General features: G+C 48.4%; 1 protein-coding gene across 4 annotated transcripts in view; it reads right to left on the bottom strand.

Moving 5' to 3' along the window:
* The window catches only part of CFAP251 (cilia and flagella associated protein 251), a 67387-nt gene extending 53792 nt beyond the window's left edge, over positions 1-13595 (bottom strand). For 3 of the 4 annotated variants that reach the window (XM_049619389.1, XM_049619390.1, XM_049619392.1), the window contains exons 1-5: positions 13443-13595; positions 11884-12521; positions 10807-11190; positions 5751-5891; positions 3630-3739 (exon numbers count right to left, since the gene is read on the bottom strand). In XM_049619389.1, the coding sequence (XP_049475346.1) occupies positions 3630-3739; positions 5751-5891; positions 10807-11190; positions 11884-12501 (1253 nt within the window). In that variant the 5' untranslated portion in view covers positions 12502-12521; positions 13443-13595. The remainder of the gene's footprint in view (positions 1-3629; positions 3740-5750; positions 5892-10806; positions 11191-11883; positions 12522-13442) is intronic. The other variant, XM_049619391.1, reaches the window with a different exon arrangement.
* Between the last annotated feature and the right edge of the window lie 185 nt (positions 13596-13780).

The raw sequence follows: 13780 nt of genomic DNA, 5'->3' as shown, positions 1-13780 counted from the left end.
GTGAACATTAACTCTAAAACCAAATAATCTTTTCTGGGCCCCAAAGTCATCATTTCCTATATCATAAACTCATATCGACATACTGAATTGCTAAGCACAGACGCACTTTACTTTGTAACTGGGAAAAAATATCGCTGCCAGAGCCGCCCTCAGTCTGGTGGGGGAGACAGCTTTACAAGCAAGAGAGAAGCAAAGAATAAACACTGTCTAAGGGGCCAGCGGTGCCTGGGGAAGGGGAGCCGTGAGCAACGGCTTCAGAGAAGAGACACACACGAGGGGCCCCCCTCCTACCTGTGGACTCTCTCTCACGGGATATAAAAATGCTCCCTCGTGTGTTAAGGCAGATGTCTCAGTACTTGCAGCTGAAAGTATGTGACAGCCACAGATGACAGCCAGTCATATAGACGGGGAATTTCACTTTCTGGGGGACCTGTTCCCATGGCTATGAATCAAGGTGCGTATTCCCTGTGACACAGGCTGGGCCGGCAATGGCCGGCCTCTGAATGGTTTTAAGCAGGCGAGAAACACAATCAGATTCTGTGTTTGGGAAAAGATCACACTCAAAATGCTATGGAGACGGGGCACCTGGATGGCTCAGCTGGTTGAGCATCTGACTCTTGATTTGGGCTCGGATATGACCCCAGGGTCGTGGGATTGAGCCCCACATCAGGCTCCATACTGAGCTTTGAGCCTGCTTAAGACTCTTTCTCTCTCTCTTTCTTTTTCTCTCTCTCTCTCCCTCTGCCATTTTCCCCAGCTCATGCTCTCTCTTTAAAAAAAAAAAAAAAAAGGAGGAGGTGCCTGGGAGGCTCAGTGGGTTAAGAATCTGACTCTTGACTTTGGCTCGGTCATGATCTTGCGGTTCATGAGTTCAAGCCCCGTGTCAGACTCTGTGCTGACAGCGCAGAGCCTGCTTGGGATTCTGTCTCCTCATTTTCTGCCCCTCCCCCACCCGTGTTTGCTCTCTCTCTCTCTCAAAATAAATAAACAAACTTTTTTTTAAAAAGGAAAAAAAAGGGGCACCTGGGTGGCTCAGTCGGTTAAGCGTCTGACTTCGGCTCAGGTCATGATCTCACAGCTCGTGAGTTCGAGCCCCGCATCGGGCTCTGTGCTGACAGCTCAGAGCCTGGAGCCTGCTTCAGATTCTGTGTCTCCCTCTCTCTCCTCCACTCCTCCACTCCACTCCTCCTCCACTCATGCTCTGTCTCTGTCTCTCTCTCTCTCTCAAAAATAAATAAACATTAAAACAATGTTTTTTTAATAAAATGATTTTTAAGAGTGCCAGGGTAGCTCAGTCACTGGCTGTGTCTGACTCTTGGTTTTGGCTCAGGTCACGACCTCATGGTTCACGAGCTCCAGCCTCGCATCGGGCTCTGTGCTGACAGTGTGGAGCCTGCTTGGGATTCTCTTGCTCTTTCTCCTTCTGCCCCTCCCCTGCTCACTCTCTCTCTAAAAAATAAATAAATAAACATCTAAAAAATATAAATAAAGTGATTTTTAAAAATCAACAGGTGAACAAATAAGCAGAACTGGTATATCCATGCAACAGAATCTTGAGCAGCTAGAAAAAGAAAGGAAGCATTGGGTCAAGCTACCACACGGCAGAACTTTGGAAACATGCTGAGAGAGAGAAGGCAGATGCAAAAAGCCACGGGCAAGTCCACTGACACGAACTAGCAACAGGCAAATCTATGGAGACAGGAAGCAGATCAGGGGCTGTTGGGAGGGAGAAGGGGGAGCTCACTGGCACAGAGTTTCTGTTTGGGGGGGGGGGGTGATGAAAATGTTCTGGAAATGGTGGTGATGGGTGCATAACACTGTGAATGCAATGAATGTCACTGAATTATACATTTAAAAATCATTAAGATGGTCAATGTTATGTTATGTATTTTTACTACAATAAGACAAAATCAGTGTCCCGGAGGCTGGACTGCAGAGTGAAGCTGGAGAGAAGGAGGCCGGCCGGGCCAGAGAGGGTGGGCAGGGGCACCCGGGAAGAGATACAACAGGGCTTGGGGACATTTTAGCAGGAGATACCCATGGGACATCCAGGTGGAATGTTCTCCGGCAGCTTCCTCATCAGTGAAAACGGGAAGTATTGAGGTGGTTATTTTTTAATGCTTATTCATTTTTGAGAGAGAGAGGTGGTGGGGAATGTTCAGATAGAGAGGGGGACAGAGGATCTGAAGTGGGCTCTGCGTTGATAGCAGACAGCCCGACGCGAGGCTCGAACTCACGAATCCTGAGATCATGACACGAGCCGAAGTCAGACGCTTATTTGACGGAGCCACCCAGGTGCCCCAATATTGAGGTGGCATTGAAATGAAGACAGTGTGGTTTCAAGTCCCAGGTCTGCTGCTTCCTGGTTGGAGAACAATACCAAAGCATCCTCAGGCCGTGGCCAAGGAAAGGCCAGAGGAAGCGAGACTCAGAAGAGTCTGAGAAGGAAGAGGCAGTAAGTCGGATGAGAACCAGAGGACGTGGTATCAGAGAAGCCAAGGAAATGAAGAGTGTCAAATGCCACTGAGATGTCCAGTAAGATGAGGACCAGGGTTAGGTAACATGGCCCTATCCAGGTCACCAGTCACCTGGGGACCTGTGTCTTAGAAGATCCAATATAACTTTCCAGAACACTCCAGAGCATTAAACACACCTTCTTCCTAATCTAGCCCAACTGGACTCGTCCACTCCCAACCAGAGCCTTACAATCTTGTCAACTAATCCCGCACTGCTCTCTGCCTCTAGGACCAGGAATTAAGAAAGAAAACTCACATATAAACATCCGTCACGGGCCAGGTACCGTGCTCTACTGGCCTCTATGACAGTCCTGTAAGGTAAGTGTAGTGGGTTGAAGGGCCCCCTTCAAAAGTCATGTCCACCCAGAACCTCAGAATGTGAGCGTTATGTGGGATAGGGTCTTAGCAGGGGTAGTTTGTTAAGATGAAGTCCTACTGGATTGGGATGAACCCTAAATTCAATGACTGCTGAACTCACAGAAGAGAAGACACAAAGAGATACACAGGGGAAAATGCCATGTGAAGACAGAGGCAGAGACTAGAGGGATCAGTCTACCAGCCAAGGACTGCCAAGGGCTGCCAGCCACCACCAGCAGCTGGGAGAGAGGCCTGGAACAGATTCTCCTTCGGAGGCCCAGAAGGGACCACCCTTGCAGGCACCCTGGTTTCAGACTTCCAGCCTCATGAACTGTGAGGGAGTAACTTGCTGTTATTTTAGGCCCCTCGGTGTGTGGCAATTTCTTAGAGCATCCCAAGAAAACTAAAACAGTAGGTATGATTAGCCTCTTCCTTTTGCAGGTGGGGAAAGTCACTTCACTTCTCTGGGCCTCCAAGCTGGGTTTGTGTGAGTTAACCTCCCTCAGCCCCGTCTACTCTGGGACACCGCCAAACCAAGTTTCTGGGCCTCGGGAGCCAAGAATCGTAAACGGGAAATTCACCAAGGTAATGTCACTCAAGGCAACAAGATGGCCAGCCTCCCCCAGGTCCCCTAGCCCCTCACCCTGCATCCCATCACTGGTTTCTGCACGCCCAGGCCAGATTGCTCGTCCGTCCTGCCCACAGTGGCAGACACAGGACACTAAGTAGGAGAAAGCATGGTGGCACCAAGCCTACCCTGTGAAGGAGTCCCATATAATTATCAGGCAGTTGGGCCCTTTGTCGGCCGTGGCAATCCACCGCCTATCTTCACTGATGCAGAGGCAGGAGATCACATTGGGGTGGCCCTGCAGAAATGGAGAGAAAATGTTTTGAAACCTCAAAGACACGGCCCAGGCTTGGCACTGGTAGGAGTGACTGGGGCCCCAGAGAGAACGGAGCTCCCCTTCCAGGTTCATCTGGCTGAAAATTCCATGCCCACTGGCTTTCCCTGGCATTTCTCCATAGCCAGCGGCGTTCAAATTTGCTCCCCCTCGAAACACCTGGATAAGCCCCACTGCCCACAAGAACAGGGGTGTCCTACAGGTATAGGCATGTCCCCCACTCTGAACCCAGGTTGAGAATAAATGTTGGGGTTCTGCCTAGTCCCCTGGAAGCTCCCTGCCGGCCTCATCGCCCTAAAACAGTGTCCACATCAGGGCACCGAGCAGCTCTGGAGCAAAAGGTTCCTCGCTGGTCTATCTGCTTTCATTCCCAGCCCCCTATAATCCTTTCCCAGTAACTCAGGAATCTTCTGGAAACACAGAAAAAACGGTAGTGCTCCCTGCCAGGAAATAGCCTATTTCCACCCTTCTTCATCTTCCCTCGCTCACTCTGCACCAGCCATACTGGCCTCCTTTCTGGGCCCCACGCACAGGCCTGCAAACTCAGTCTAGAATGCTCCTCCCCAACCTGTCCCTGGTTGATTCATTTTCATCAGTCAGATCTCGGCATGAAGGGCATGTCTGCATTCCCAGGCAACCCAATCTGAGGTCCGGCTCTCACTCTTGACCTCTCCCCTATAGCATTCCCACATTTCCTTTGGAGTGCTTGTTATAATTCATAGTTATGTATTTACGAGACTATAAGCTCCACGAGGTGGGGGGGGACTGGATCTGTTTTCTTCATGACTACAGACCCAGAATCTGCAACAGATGTTATGAGAAATATCTGTGAAATGAATGAATGAATGAATGGTCAAGGCCTTTCCCAGACAGCTCACTCTGACCTGCCTGGCATTGTCCCCATTTCTCAGCCCCTCTGCCCACTCCCGCTTCTTCCTGACTCTGCAGACACCAGCTCTCCCTTCTCCCTGTGCCATTCCCACTGTGCGCAGTCCCACACACTCAACTGAGCTCCGCAGGGTGGTGCTGGCTGGTTTCGTGTGTATTCCTGGCCTTCTAGAGAGCAACTTTTTCCAGCTGCACCCACATGGCTTGGATCCCTGGCACAATGGACTATGGGAAAATCCTTTGTGATGTTTTTGACCTAGGTATTGATTAAAGCAGGTCCTTATTAAAATATATGTCCATTGAAAAGGGTAACATGGAACTGTTCATCGGGTTAATGAGTGGAAAGTCCGAGAAGTCCAAGAAAGGAGGATATTTGGTCAGGTAAATGATGAAAATGTCAGGAACGGAGGAAGCAGAAAATGTCAGGAACGGAGGGGAAGGCAGGCATGTGGGACACTTGGGGAGGCACAGAGGGCGCTGAAAACAAATAAAGATGTTCAAGTGGGGGGGGACAGGACAGGACAAAACCAACCTACTCAATACTTTCAAGTCAGGGGACCTGGATTCAAGACCTGGCTTCATGTGCAGGCTCAGGCAAGTCAGTTAACCTGCTCTGAGCCTTTGTTTTTTCTTCTGTGCAATGGGAATATGAACACCCACTTCTCAGCATGATTATAAGGATCAACGAATGCCCTTTTAAACCTGCAAAGGGTTCGAATCCCTGCTGAAGCCTTTTGTGTTCCCCCCAGATGTGTGGAGACAACATGATCTATCCTGACCACATTTTTAGGGAAATACAGAAAAAAAAAATACAAATGCTTTAAATTCTTGTTGCTATAAAATTAAAAGCAATTGCTATTTGTTAATTGATTCTGATTAGGATCAGACAGACAATGAGTAATAAAATGTGTTTCTAAAGACAAGATTTGCTATAGTTCAGAAGAGAGGTAGGAAAACACGATGGTGATATAATGAAGTCAGCCCTTGCAACAAAAACCAAAATGCTGTAGTCTAGTGAAAAACCACCTCTTTTACTTGTGGTAAAAACAGAACAAAACGAAAAACAAAAACCAGAAACCTTGCGTACCTGAAGATGGTGCTGATTATTATTGAAAACGTTGTAGATGACCGCGGTGTGAGCGCAGACATACAGAAGAACTCTCTGGCTTTCATCTCGAATATAGTAAACAGGAAGAGAACTGTTCCAGCCAAAAGACCAGGTCAAGGTCTGGAAGACAAAGGTAAAACCAGCAAGACATTAAGTGTGCCGAGGCCAGAGCTAGGATGCTAGGCTCTCTTGGCACAGTCTCTGGAGGAGAAAGATTTCATATCATCAGTCCAAAGAGGAGAAATCACTTCAAGAAAGTCCTCAGCCACGTGCTACAGTGTGGATGACCCTTGAAGCCATGACTCTGAAAGAGGCCAGACACACAGGTCCGCAGAGTGTGTGACTCCATCCACAGAGACAGAAGGTAGATGAGCGGCTGCGGGGCGGCTGGAAGAGGGGGTGGGGAGTGACTGCCAAGGGGGATGGATTTCTCTTGTGGGGGGATGAAAATGTTCAGGAATTGCATAGTGGTAATGGTTGCACACCCTTGTGAACAGGCTAAAGACCGATGAACTGTACACTTAAAAGGTAAATTCTGGGGTGCCTGAGTGGCTCAGTCGGTTAAGCATCCGACTCTTGGTTTGGGCTCAAGTCATGATCTCACAGCTCGTGGGTTTGAGCGCTGCTGGTGCAAAGCCTGCTTGGGATTCTCTCTCTCTCCAACCCTACGCTGCTTGTTCTCTCTCTCAAAATAAATTAAAAAAAAAACTTAACAAAAAATGCTTGAGGGTAAATTTCATGAGGATGTAGAGGAATCGGGACCATGGTGCACTCCTGGTGGGAATGTGAAATGGTGCAGCTGCTACGGACACACCAAGGGGACTCCTCAAAAACTTGAAAACAGAATTACCACGTAATGCAGCAAGCACACTTCTGGGCACGCACCTAAAAGAACTGAAAGCAGGGTCTCAAAGAGACATTCATACACCCAGGCTCATAGCAGCATCTTTCACAAAAGCCAAAAGGTAGGGCCGCCTGGGTGGCTCAATTGGTTAAGCAACCGACTTTGGCTCAGGTCATGATCTCATGGTCTGTGAGTTCGAGCCCCACTGGGCCATGTGCCGACAGCTCAGAACCTGAGCTGTTCCTCATATGAGCCGCCCTGTATGTTCCGAACTACATTAAACGCTTTATATGCATGGTGCCATGTGCCGACAGCTCAGATTCTGTGTCTCCCTCTCTCTCTCTGCCCCTCCCTGGCTTGTACTCTGTCTCTCTCTCTCTCAAAACTAAGTAAACATTAAAAAAAAAAAAAAAAAAAAGCCAAGCCACCCAAGTGTCCATTGACAGATGAATGGACAAACAAAATGTGAATATCATTCAGTCTTCAAAAGGAACGAGTTTCTGACACACTCTACGACATGGATGAACCTGGAGGACACCGTGTAAGTGAAATCCACCAGTCACAGCAAGACAAACACTGTAGGATTCCACTTACATGAGGTCCCTAGAGGAGGAGTCAGATCCACAGAGACAGAAAGTAGAACGGTGGTTACCAGGGGCCGGGCTGGGGAATGGGGAGTTGTTGTTCAATGGGTAGGGAGTTTCGGTTTTGCAAGATGAGCTCCAGGCACTGGTTGCACCTCAGCGTGAAAGTACTTACTACTACACTGTATACTTAAAAATGGTTAAGATGGGGGCGCTCAGTGGATTAAGCAGCTGACTCTTGATTTCGGCTCAGGCCGTGGTCTTACCATTTGTGAGTTTGAGCCCCGTGTCAGGCTCTGCGAGGACAGTGTGGAGCCTGCTTGGGATCCTCTCTCTCCCTCTCTCTCTCTCTCTGCCCTTCCCCCGCTCACTCGCTCTGTCTCTCTCTTGCTCTCTCTCCCTCTCTCAAAATAAATAAATAAACATTAAAAAAATAACAACAACAGATCAACATCGGCTCATCAACTGTGACAAATGTCCCATGCTAATGCAAGATATTAATGAAAGGAGAACCTAGGCATGGAGGAGTCACAAGGGAGTAGAAGGGAATTCTATTTTTCATTCAGTTTGCTATAAACCTAAACTCCTCAAAAATACAGTCCATTTAGGGGTGCCCGGTGGCTCAGTCGGTAGAGTGTGCGACTCTTGATCTCAGGGTCATGAGTTCCAGCCCCACACTGGGTCTAGAGATTACTTAAAAAACAACAAAAACAAAAAAACCAGTCCATTTAAAAAATTAACTAACACCAGGCGCCTGGGTGGCTCAGTTGGTTAAGCATCCAACTCTTGATTTCGGCTCAGATCATGATCTCATAGTTTGTGGGATTGAGCCCCGGGTCCGGCTCTGCGCTGACAGCTCAGAGTCTTTGGGATTCTCTCTCTCTCTCTGTCTCTCTCTCTGCTCCTCCCCAGCTCACATGCGCTCTCTCAAAATAAGTAAGCTTAAAAAAAATTAACTAAGGCCAATTAATCGAATGTGGTGTTGTCTAAAGCGATGGCTAAGTGATTAGAGATTTTTAGTAACTCGTTCATTCGGTATTAACAGAACTTCCTTGTCAAGCAGTGCTCACATTAATTGAAACCACACAGTATTCATTGCATTTTGCACTCATGGTGACCAATCACGCAGATAGCCATCTCTTATGGCAATCTTTTCCCGTAAAACATGAAAACAAAACGTTATTGTCAAAACCAGATTTCACTACATTTGACAGTCACAAGATCCCCTCTCATAAATGCAGGATACCCTTCTTTCTTGGCTGGAGACAGTGTCCATGAGCCCCATGAGCCACTCCAGGCCTTTGGGATGAGGCAGGGGACCCCAAAGGAAACAGAGGGTGCCACGGGCACAGAGAGAGATTCAGAAGCACGCTCACTGAAGCACCTCTAGTGAGAACACGAAATCAGAAGGAACATAAATGGCCATCAATAATAGGGAAATGCCTGAATTTAAAATGAAGAAATGGGGGCAGGCACCTGGGTGGCTCAGTTGGTTAAGCGTTCAACTTCGGCTCAGGACACGATCTCACATTTCTTGAGTTCCAGCCTCTGTGCTGACAGCTCAGAGCCTGGAGCCTGCTTCGGATTCTGTGTCTCCCTCTCTCTCTGTCCCTCACCCAATCACGCTCTGTCTCTCTCTCTCTCAAAAATAAATAGACATTAAAAAACATTTTTTTAGGGGCACCCGGGTGGCTCAGTCAGTGGAGTGTCCGACTTCGGCTCAGGTCATGATCTCACCATTCATGAGTTCAAGCCCTGTGTCTGGCTCTGTGCTGACAGCTCGGAGCCTGGGGCCTGTTTCAGATTCTGTGTCTCCCTCTCTCCCTGCCCTTCACCCACTGTCTCTCCCTGTCTCTCAAAAATGAATAAACATTTAAAAAAATTAAAACAAATTTTTAACGAGGAAATGGATCTACATTCACTGATAGAAAAAAAAAATCCTCCAAGATATATGAAGTAGAAAAATACTCTGCAGACATGCAGAATCTGTCACTGGTAAAGAGAACAAAAACTAATGGGTGTCATGGCGTGTGTGTGCACACACTCAAGGGAGTACACAGCTAACAGGTCTGTAGATGCACAGAACAAGGTCTGGAAAGATCTACAGTTATACCAAACCGTAACAGTAGTCACCCCAGGGAACTGGGATGGGCGTGGTCAGTGTAAGAAGGGGAATCTGCTTTGTTTAATTTTTTTTTTTTTTAATGTATGGAGCACCTAGTAATTTTAACAGAAAGGAAAAACAATACAGGAACGGGAAAAGAAAGAAGGTATACTCAAAGCGCTAAACAAGTTTGTAGAGAGAGGTCTGGTTCTGCGGTGAGCCCAAGGTTAACGGGAGACCCAAAGCCCTGGCACAAAGGTCACTTGGTCTCATTAGTGATATTACATGATGTCTTATTAGCTGGCTAAACAAGACAAAAGTCTTCAAGGGCTCTAAAACTTACTTATTCTTTCTTTTGGACAGAATAATCGCAAGCTTTGACCTTGAACTCCACTGCTCAAAGTAAGCCAAATATACAGAAAGGAGGCTGCCAGTTGTCTGCCCTTCTCGCTAGACATTTTCCATCATCCTCATCGGCATTATCACCACCACTGCCATCTAGCTGTTGACGCTCAAGTGCGCCCTATATGTTCCGAACTACATTAAACGCTTTATATGCATTCAGTTGCTTACAAATCTTCCAAAGGCCAACTCTGCAGGGAAAAAAGAAAAACAGGAGATGAATCCTAGGAGGCAATTGTCAGAAGCAGATGGAGGAAGAAGGGGGAAAAAAAACCTTCCTCTCCCTTCTCTTGGTAAACGATAATATTTTTATTCCTCGCAGATGGTGCCTCCCTGGAATACTGTCAGTGGCAGCAAAGGCAGATTCCTTTGGACTGCCTGGTGCTTTTCACAGTGGCTTTCACTTTTTTTCCATACCTTTCACTTTTTCTTAATTTTTTTTAACGTTTATTTTTGAGAGAGAGAGAGAAGAAGGGCAGAGAGAGAGGGAGATACGGAATCTGAAGTAGGATCCAGGCTCCGAGCTGTCAGCACAGAGCCTGACGCGGGGCTTAGACTCACAGACCTGGAGATCCAGACCTGAGGCTTAACCGACTGAGCCACCCAGGTGCCCCAGTCCACACCCTTCACTTTCTGACCCATCTTGGTAATGGATAGTTTTAGGATCCTGTAATGGTTTTAGGAGCTTGTAAAGCTATCAAGCAAGCTAAGGCAGAAGAGGTGAGGAGAGGGGGGAGAGGGGAAGGAATGGAGGAGGAGGAGCACAAAGTGAGAAAACGGAGAGGGGAAAGGGAGGGGGGGGGAGGAGGAGAGATGGAGCTTGAGTCTCCCACCAAAACCAGCACCCTATGCAACGGACAAACCACGTCCGGAATTTCCTGCCTGCGGAGCAACACTATTGGACCCAGATGCGGCGTTCCTGTCCGTAGCCTGTCATGCGTGTCCAGCTGGAGCGCTGAACTGAACTTTAAAACACACAAGTCTATTGTTAGTTTAAAAAGGATATTTCTGGTGGTATTTTTTTTTCCATGTGCACAAAACTCCCCTATTTCACAATGCTCTCCGAGCGTTGGAGGAAATCGAAAAGCACATGACACTCACCAAAGGGTACACATTGGCTCTGTCATCCTTTTGAAACAAAATGTCCTCACTGGTGGCCACCAGTGAATCCTCTGGGATCTCTGTTTTGGGCTGGAATTCTTTTCCTTTTTCTTCACTTAAGTATGATAGTCTTTTGTCTTGTATCCTTTCTCCCTTTTCTGCTTCCAAATCTGTCCCTTCTTGTCCCGATTCATCTTGGGGCATCTGGTGGGTTTTCTGCCCAAGCTTGCTAGAGGGCTGTGAGTCAGGGGAACTAATCTGTAGTTCCTCAGAACTGATTTGCTCCAAATCAAGAAATCTTCGTTGTGAGCTCAAGTCTCTAAAAAGCTCATTTGTTTCTGAATGCTCTGATGCACGCTTTGACTCATCACCACTATGGGTTTTCTTAAAAAAGAAAGAAAAGAAGATTGTGATTCCAGTTACAGTATGTGCTGCCGTATTCCCTCATAAATTTTCCTTTCTATTCCTAATCAGCCAGTCAGTGTTAGCCTCACATGGGAACCATGAAGCACTTTAAAAAGGAGCCTGGGACGTTTTGTACTTAAATGAGTCATGGGTGTGCCAGGTTTATTCCTGGCCTACCAGCAGAACCACACAGCAGAACCATTCTTCTAAGTGGCACTGGTCCTCTCCGAGGACAGACTCGGCACAGAGTCACTTCTCCTTGGACCACAGCTGAGTTCTCTTCCAGGATGAGTCTGTGGAAAGCCTCCATTACTATAATCACACTGACTCTGTTCTAAAACAAGCACACTCCAGCTAATCCCTAGCCCCTCTTTACATCAGCTCTGGTGCACACCTCCTCCAGGAAGCTTCCCCTGACCATCCTCCTAGCTGGGTTAAGTGTCCCTGTTTTTCTTGTTTTGTTTTTTTAAATGTCTCCCTTGCATCTTTCAATCACTGCACTTAGCATATTGTTTTAGAGAGTTCAGGTCTGCCTCCTGACACTCCCTAGAATTCCTTAAGAGAATGGATTGTATCTTATTTGTATCTCCATAGCCTGGTATGTAGTAAGCAGTCATTTAATGATTATGAATGAATGAATGAATGAATGAATGATTTACAATTACTACTTACTAGAAAAGTTCCCGACATGATTGACTGGGAATCAGTCAATGTAAGTTTCTCCAAACTGATCTTGGACTTGGTGATTTCTTGGGGCTTCACTGTGGTTTCTTCCTGTACTCCTGCAGCTACCTCCTCCCCTGCAGCTGCAGCCTTTTCCTCCGTTTTTTCTCTCACAGCCTCCTCCTTCCCACCTTCTCCCCCTTCTTCCTCTTCCTCCCCTTTCTCCTCCACTCCTTCCTCCTTCTCCCATTCTTCCTCCCCCTCCTCTCCTTTCTTCTCTTTCTCTCCCACTCCTCCCCCCTCCTCCCCTTGCTCCTCTTCCTCTTCCTCCACTCTTTCTTCCTCCTCTTCCTCCTCCTCCCAGTCCTTTCCCCCTTCCTCCCCCTTCTCCCATTTCTCCTCCACCCTGTCCTTCTCTTCCCCTTCCTCCTCTCCTTCCTCTTCCTCCTCCTCCTGCTCCCCCTCCTCCCGAGGCTGTCTCCATACTAACATATCATCTTCCTTTAATTTCTGTGGCATACTTTCTCCCTCTCTATAATATGAATTATAATCTTCTTCTTCTTCTTCCATTTCTGTTCCTCCATCTTCTTCTGTTTCTTCTAGTGGCTCTTCCCCTGCGTCCGACATTCCTCTTTGTGGAGTTTTCTCTAGAGAAATTTTGACCATAACAATCAGCAGTTCCCATTTTAATTTCCTGGTGCACTAACCTATCGATGAAATGTGCAATGCTGGCCCTGGTTCCCTTCCACAGCAACAAAAATAATTTCATACCCCTGGGAAAGCCTGTCCCAAATCTTCAACATATTGATCCCAGGGCCTCTCGCCTTTCTAGGAATAACTTGAGAGCCCTTTAACTCACTTTATATATATTCATATTCCCTCAGGCAGCAAAATGATAACCCCGACATTAACGACAATACTAATAATGTAAATAAGGGCGGAAGCAGTGTGCTTAGTGGTTAAAAGCCGGCTTTGCAACCGGCCTCTCCTAGCACTGAACCCTACCTGGCTCCACCACTCACTTGCTCTGTGCCCTTGGGCAAGTCACTATACCCCTCAGGGTCCAAATTTGCTCACAGGCAAAATAAAAATGAGAGCCCTAAATTCTGGGGTTGAGATGCCATGTCAAATGCTCAACGCAGCTGCAGCAGAGTGGCTGAGAAAGGTGGCAACTGTTTACAAAGTTTAAACGACTTCTAGCATAGTCTCTGGTTTATTCCTTCCGCCAAACTTGAGTGTGAGGCTCTGGGAGTTGAAGGGACTTATTCAGATCACACCGCTAGAAAGAGGCAGACCTCCCTGACGCTTGGTTCCTGCATCTCAAAAATCATTACTATGATTTCCAGCAAGGGGCCCTCAGCACGAGGCCTGCGCCCACTGCAAACTTTGCCAGCGCATCTTGATGCGCGGCTTCGGGGGAGGGGCGGAAGGAAGGTGTGGGGGCCTGTTGGGGGCACAACGCGCAGCTCAGGTCTCTCCGAGGCCGCCCCAGGCCCGGCCGGGGTGCGGCGAGCGCCCCCCGCGGGGCACCGGGCCCTCCCACGCCAGGGCCCCCGCCCCCGACTCACAGAGCGCGCCCTCCGTGGGCCTCAGTGGCCGGGCCGTCCCGCCGCCTGGACCCCTGTCACCTCCCCGCCTCCAGCGGCCCCGGCTTTCTCCACCGCGAGCTCCTTAGTTACCGTTGCCACGCAAGCCCCGTCCCCAAGGTAACCGCCGCCTGGGCGACGGGCCGTAAAGCGGGAGGGCCGGACGGTGGTCACGTGCCCAAGGCTCTGCCGTAAGCGGGCCGGCACGCCCCCTGGCGGTCCCCGGGGAACGGGCGCGGCCGCCACTCGGGCGGCCTTCTTCCTGGCCGCTTCTTTCCTCCTGTTCCTCTCCCAACTTTTTCCCCCAGGCGCCGAAGTCT

Source organism: Panthera uncia (genome assembly GCF_023721935.1).
Source record: "Panthera uncia isolate 11264 chromosome D3 unlocalized genomic scaffold, Puncia_PCG_1.0 HiC_scaffold_8, whole genome shotgun sequence".
Taxonomy (NCBI): Eukaryota; Metazoa; Chordata; class Mammalia; order Carnivora; family Felidae; genus Panthera; species Panthera uncia.
Note: the sequence above shows the minus strand (reverse complement) of the source record. Positions and strands in the feature narration are given on the sequence as shown.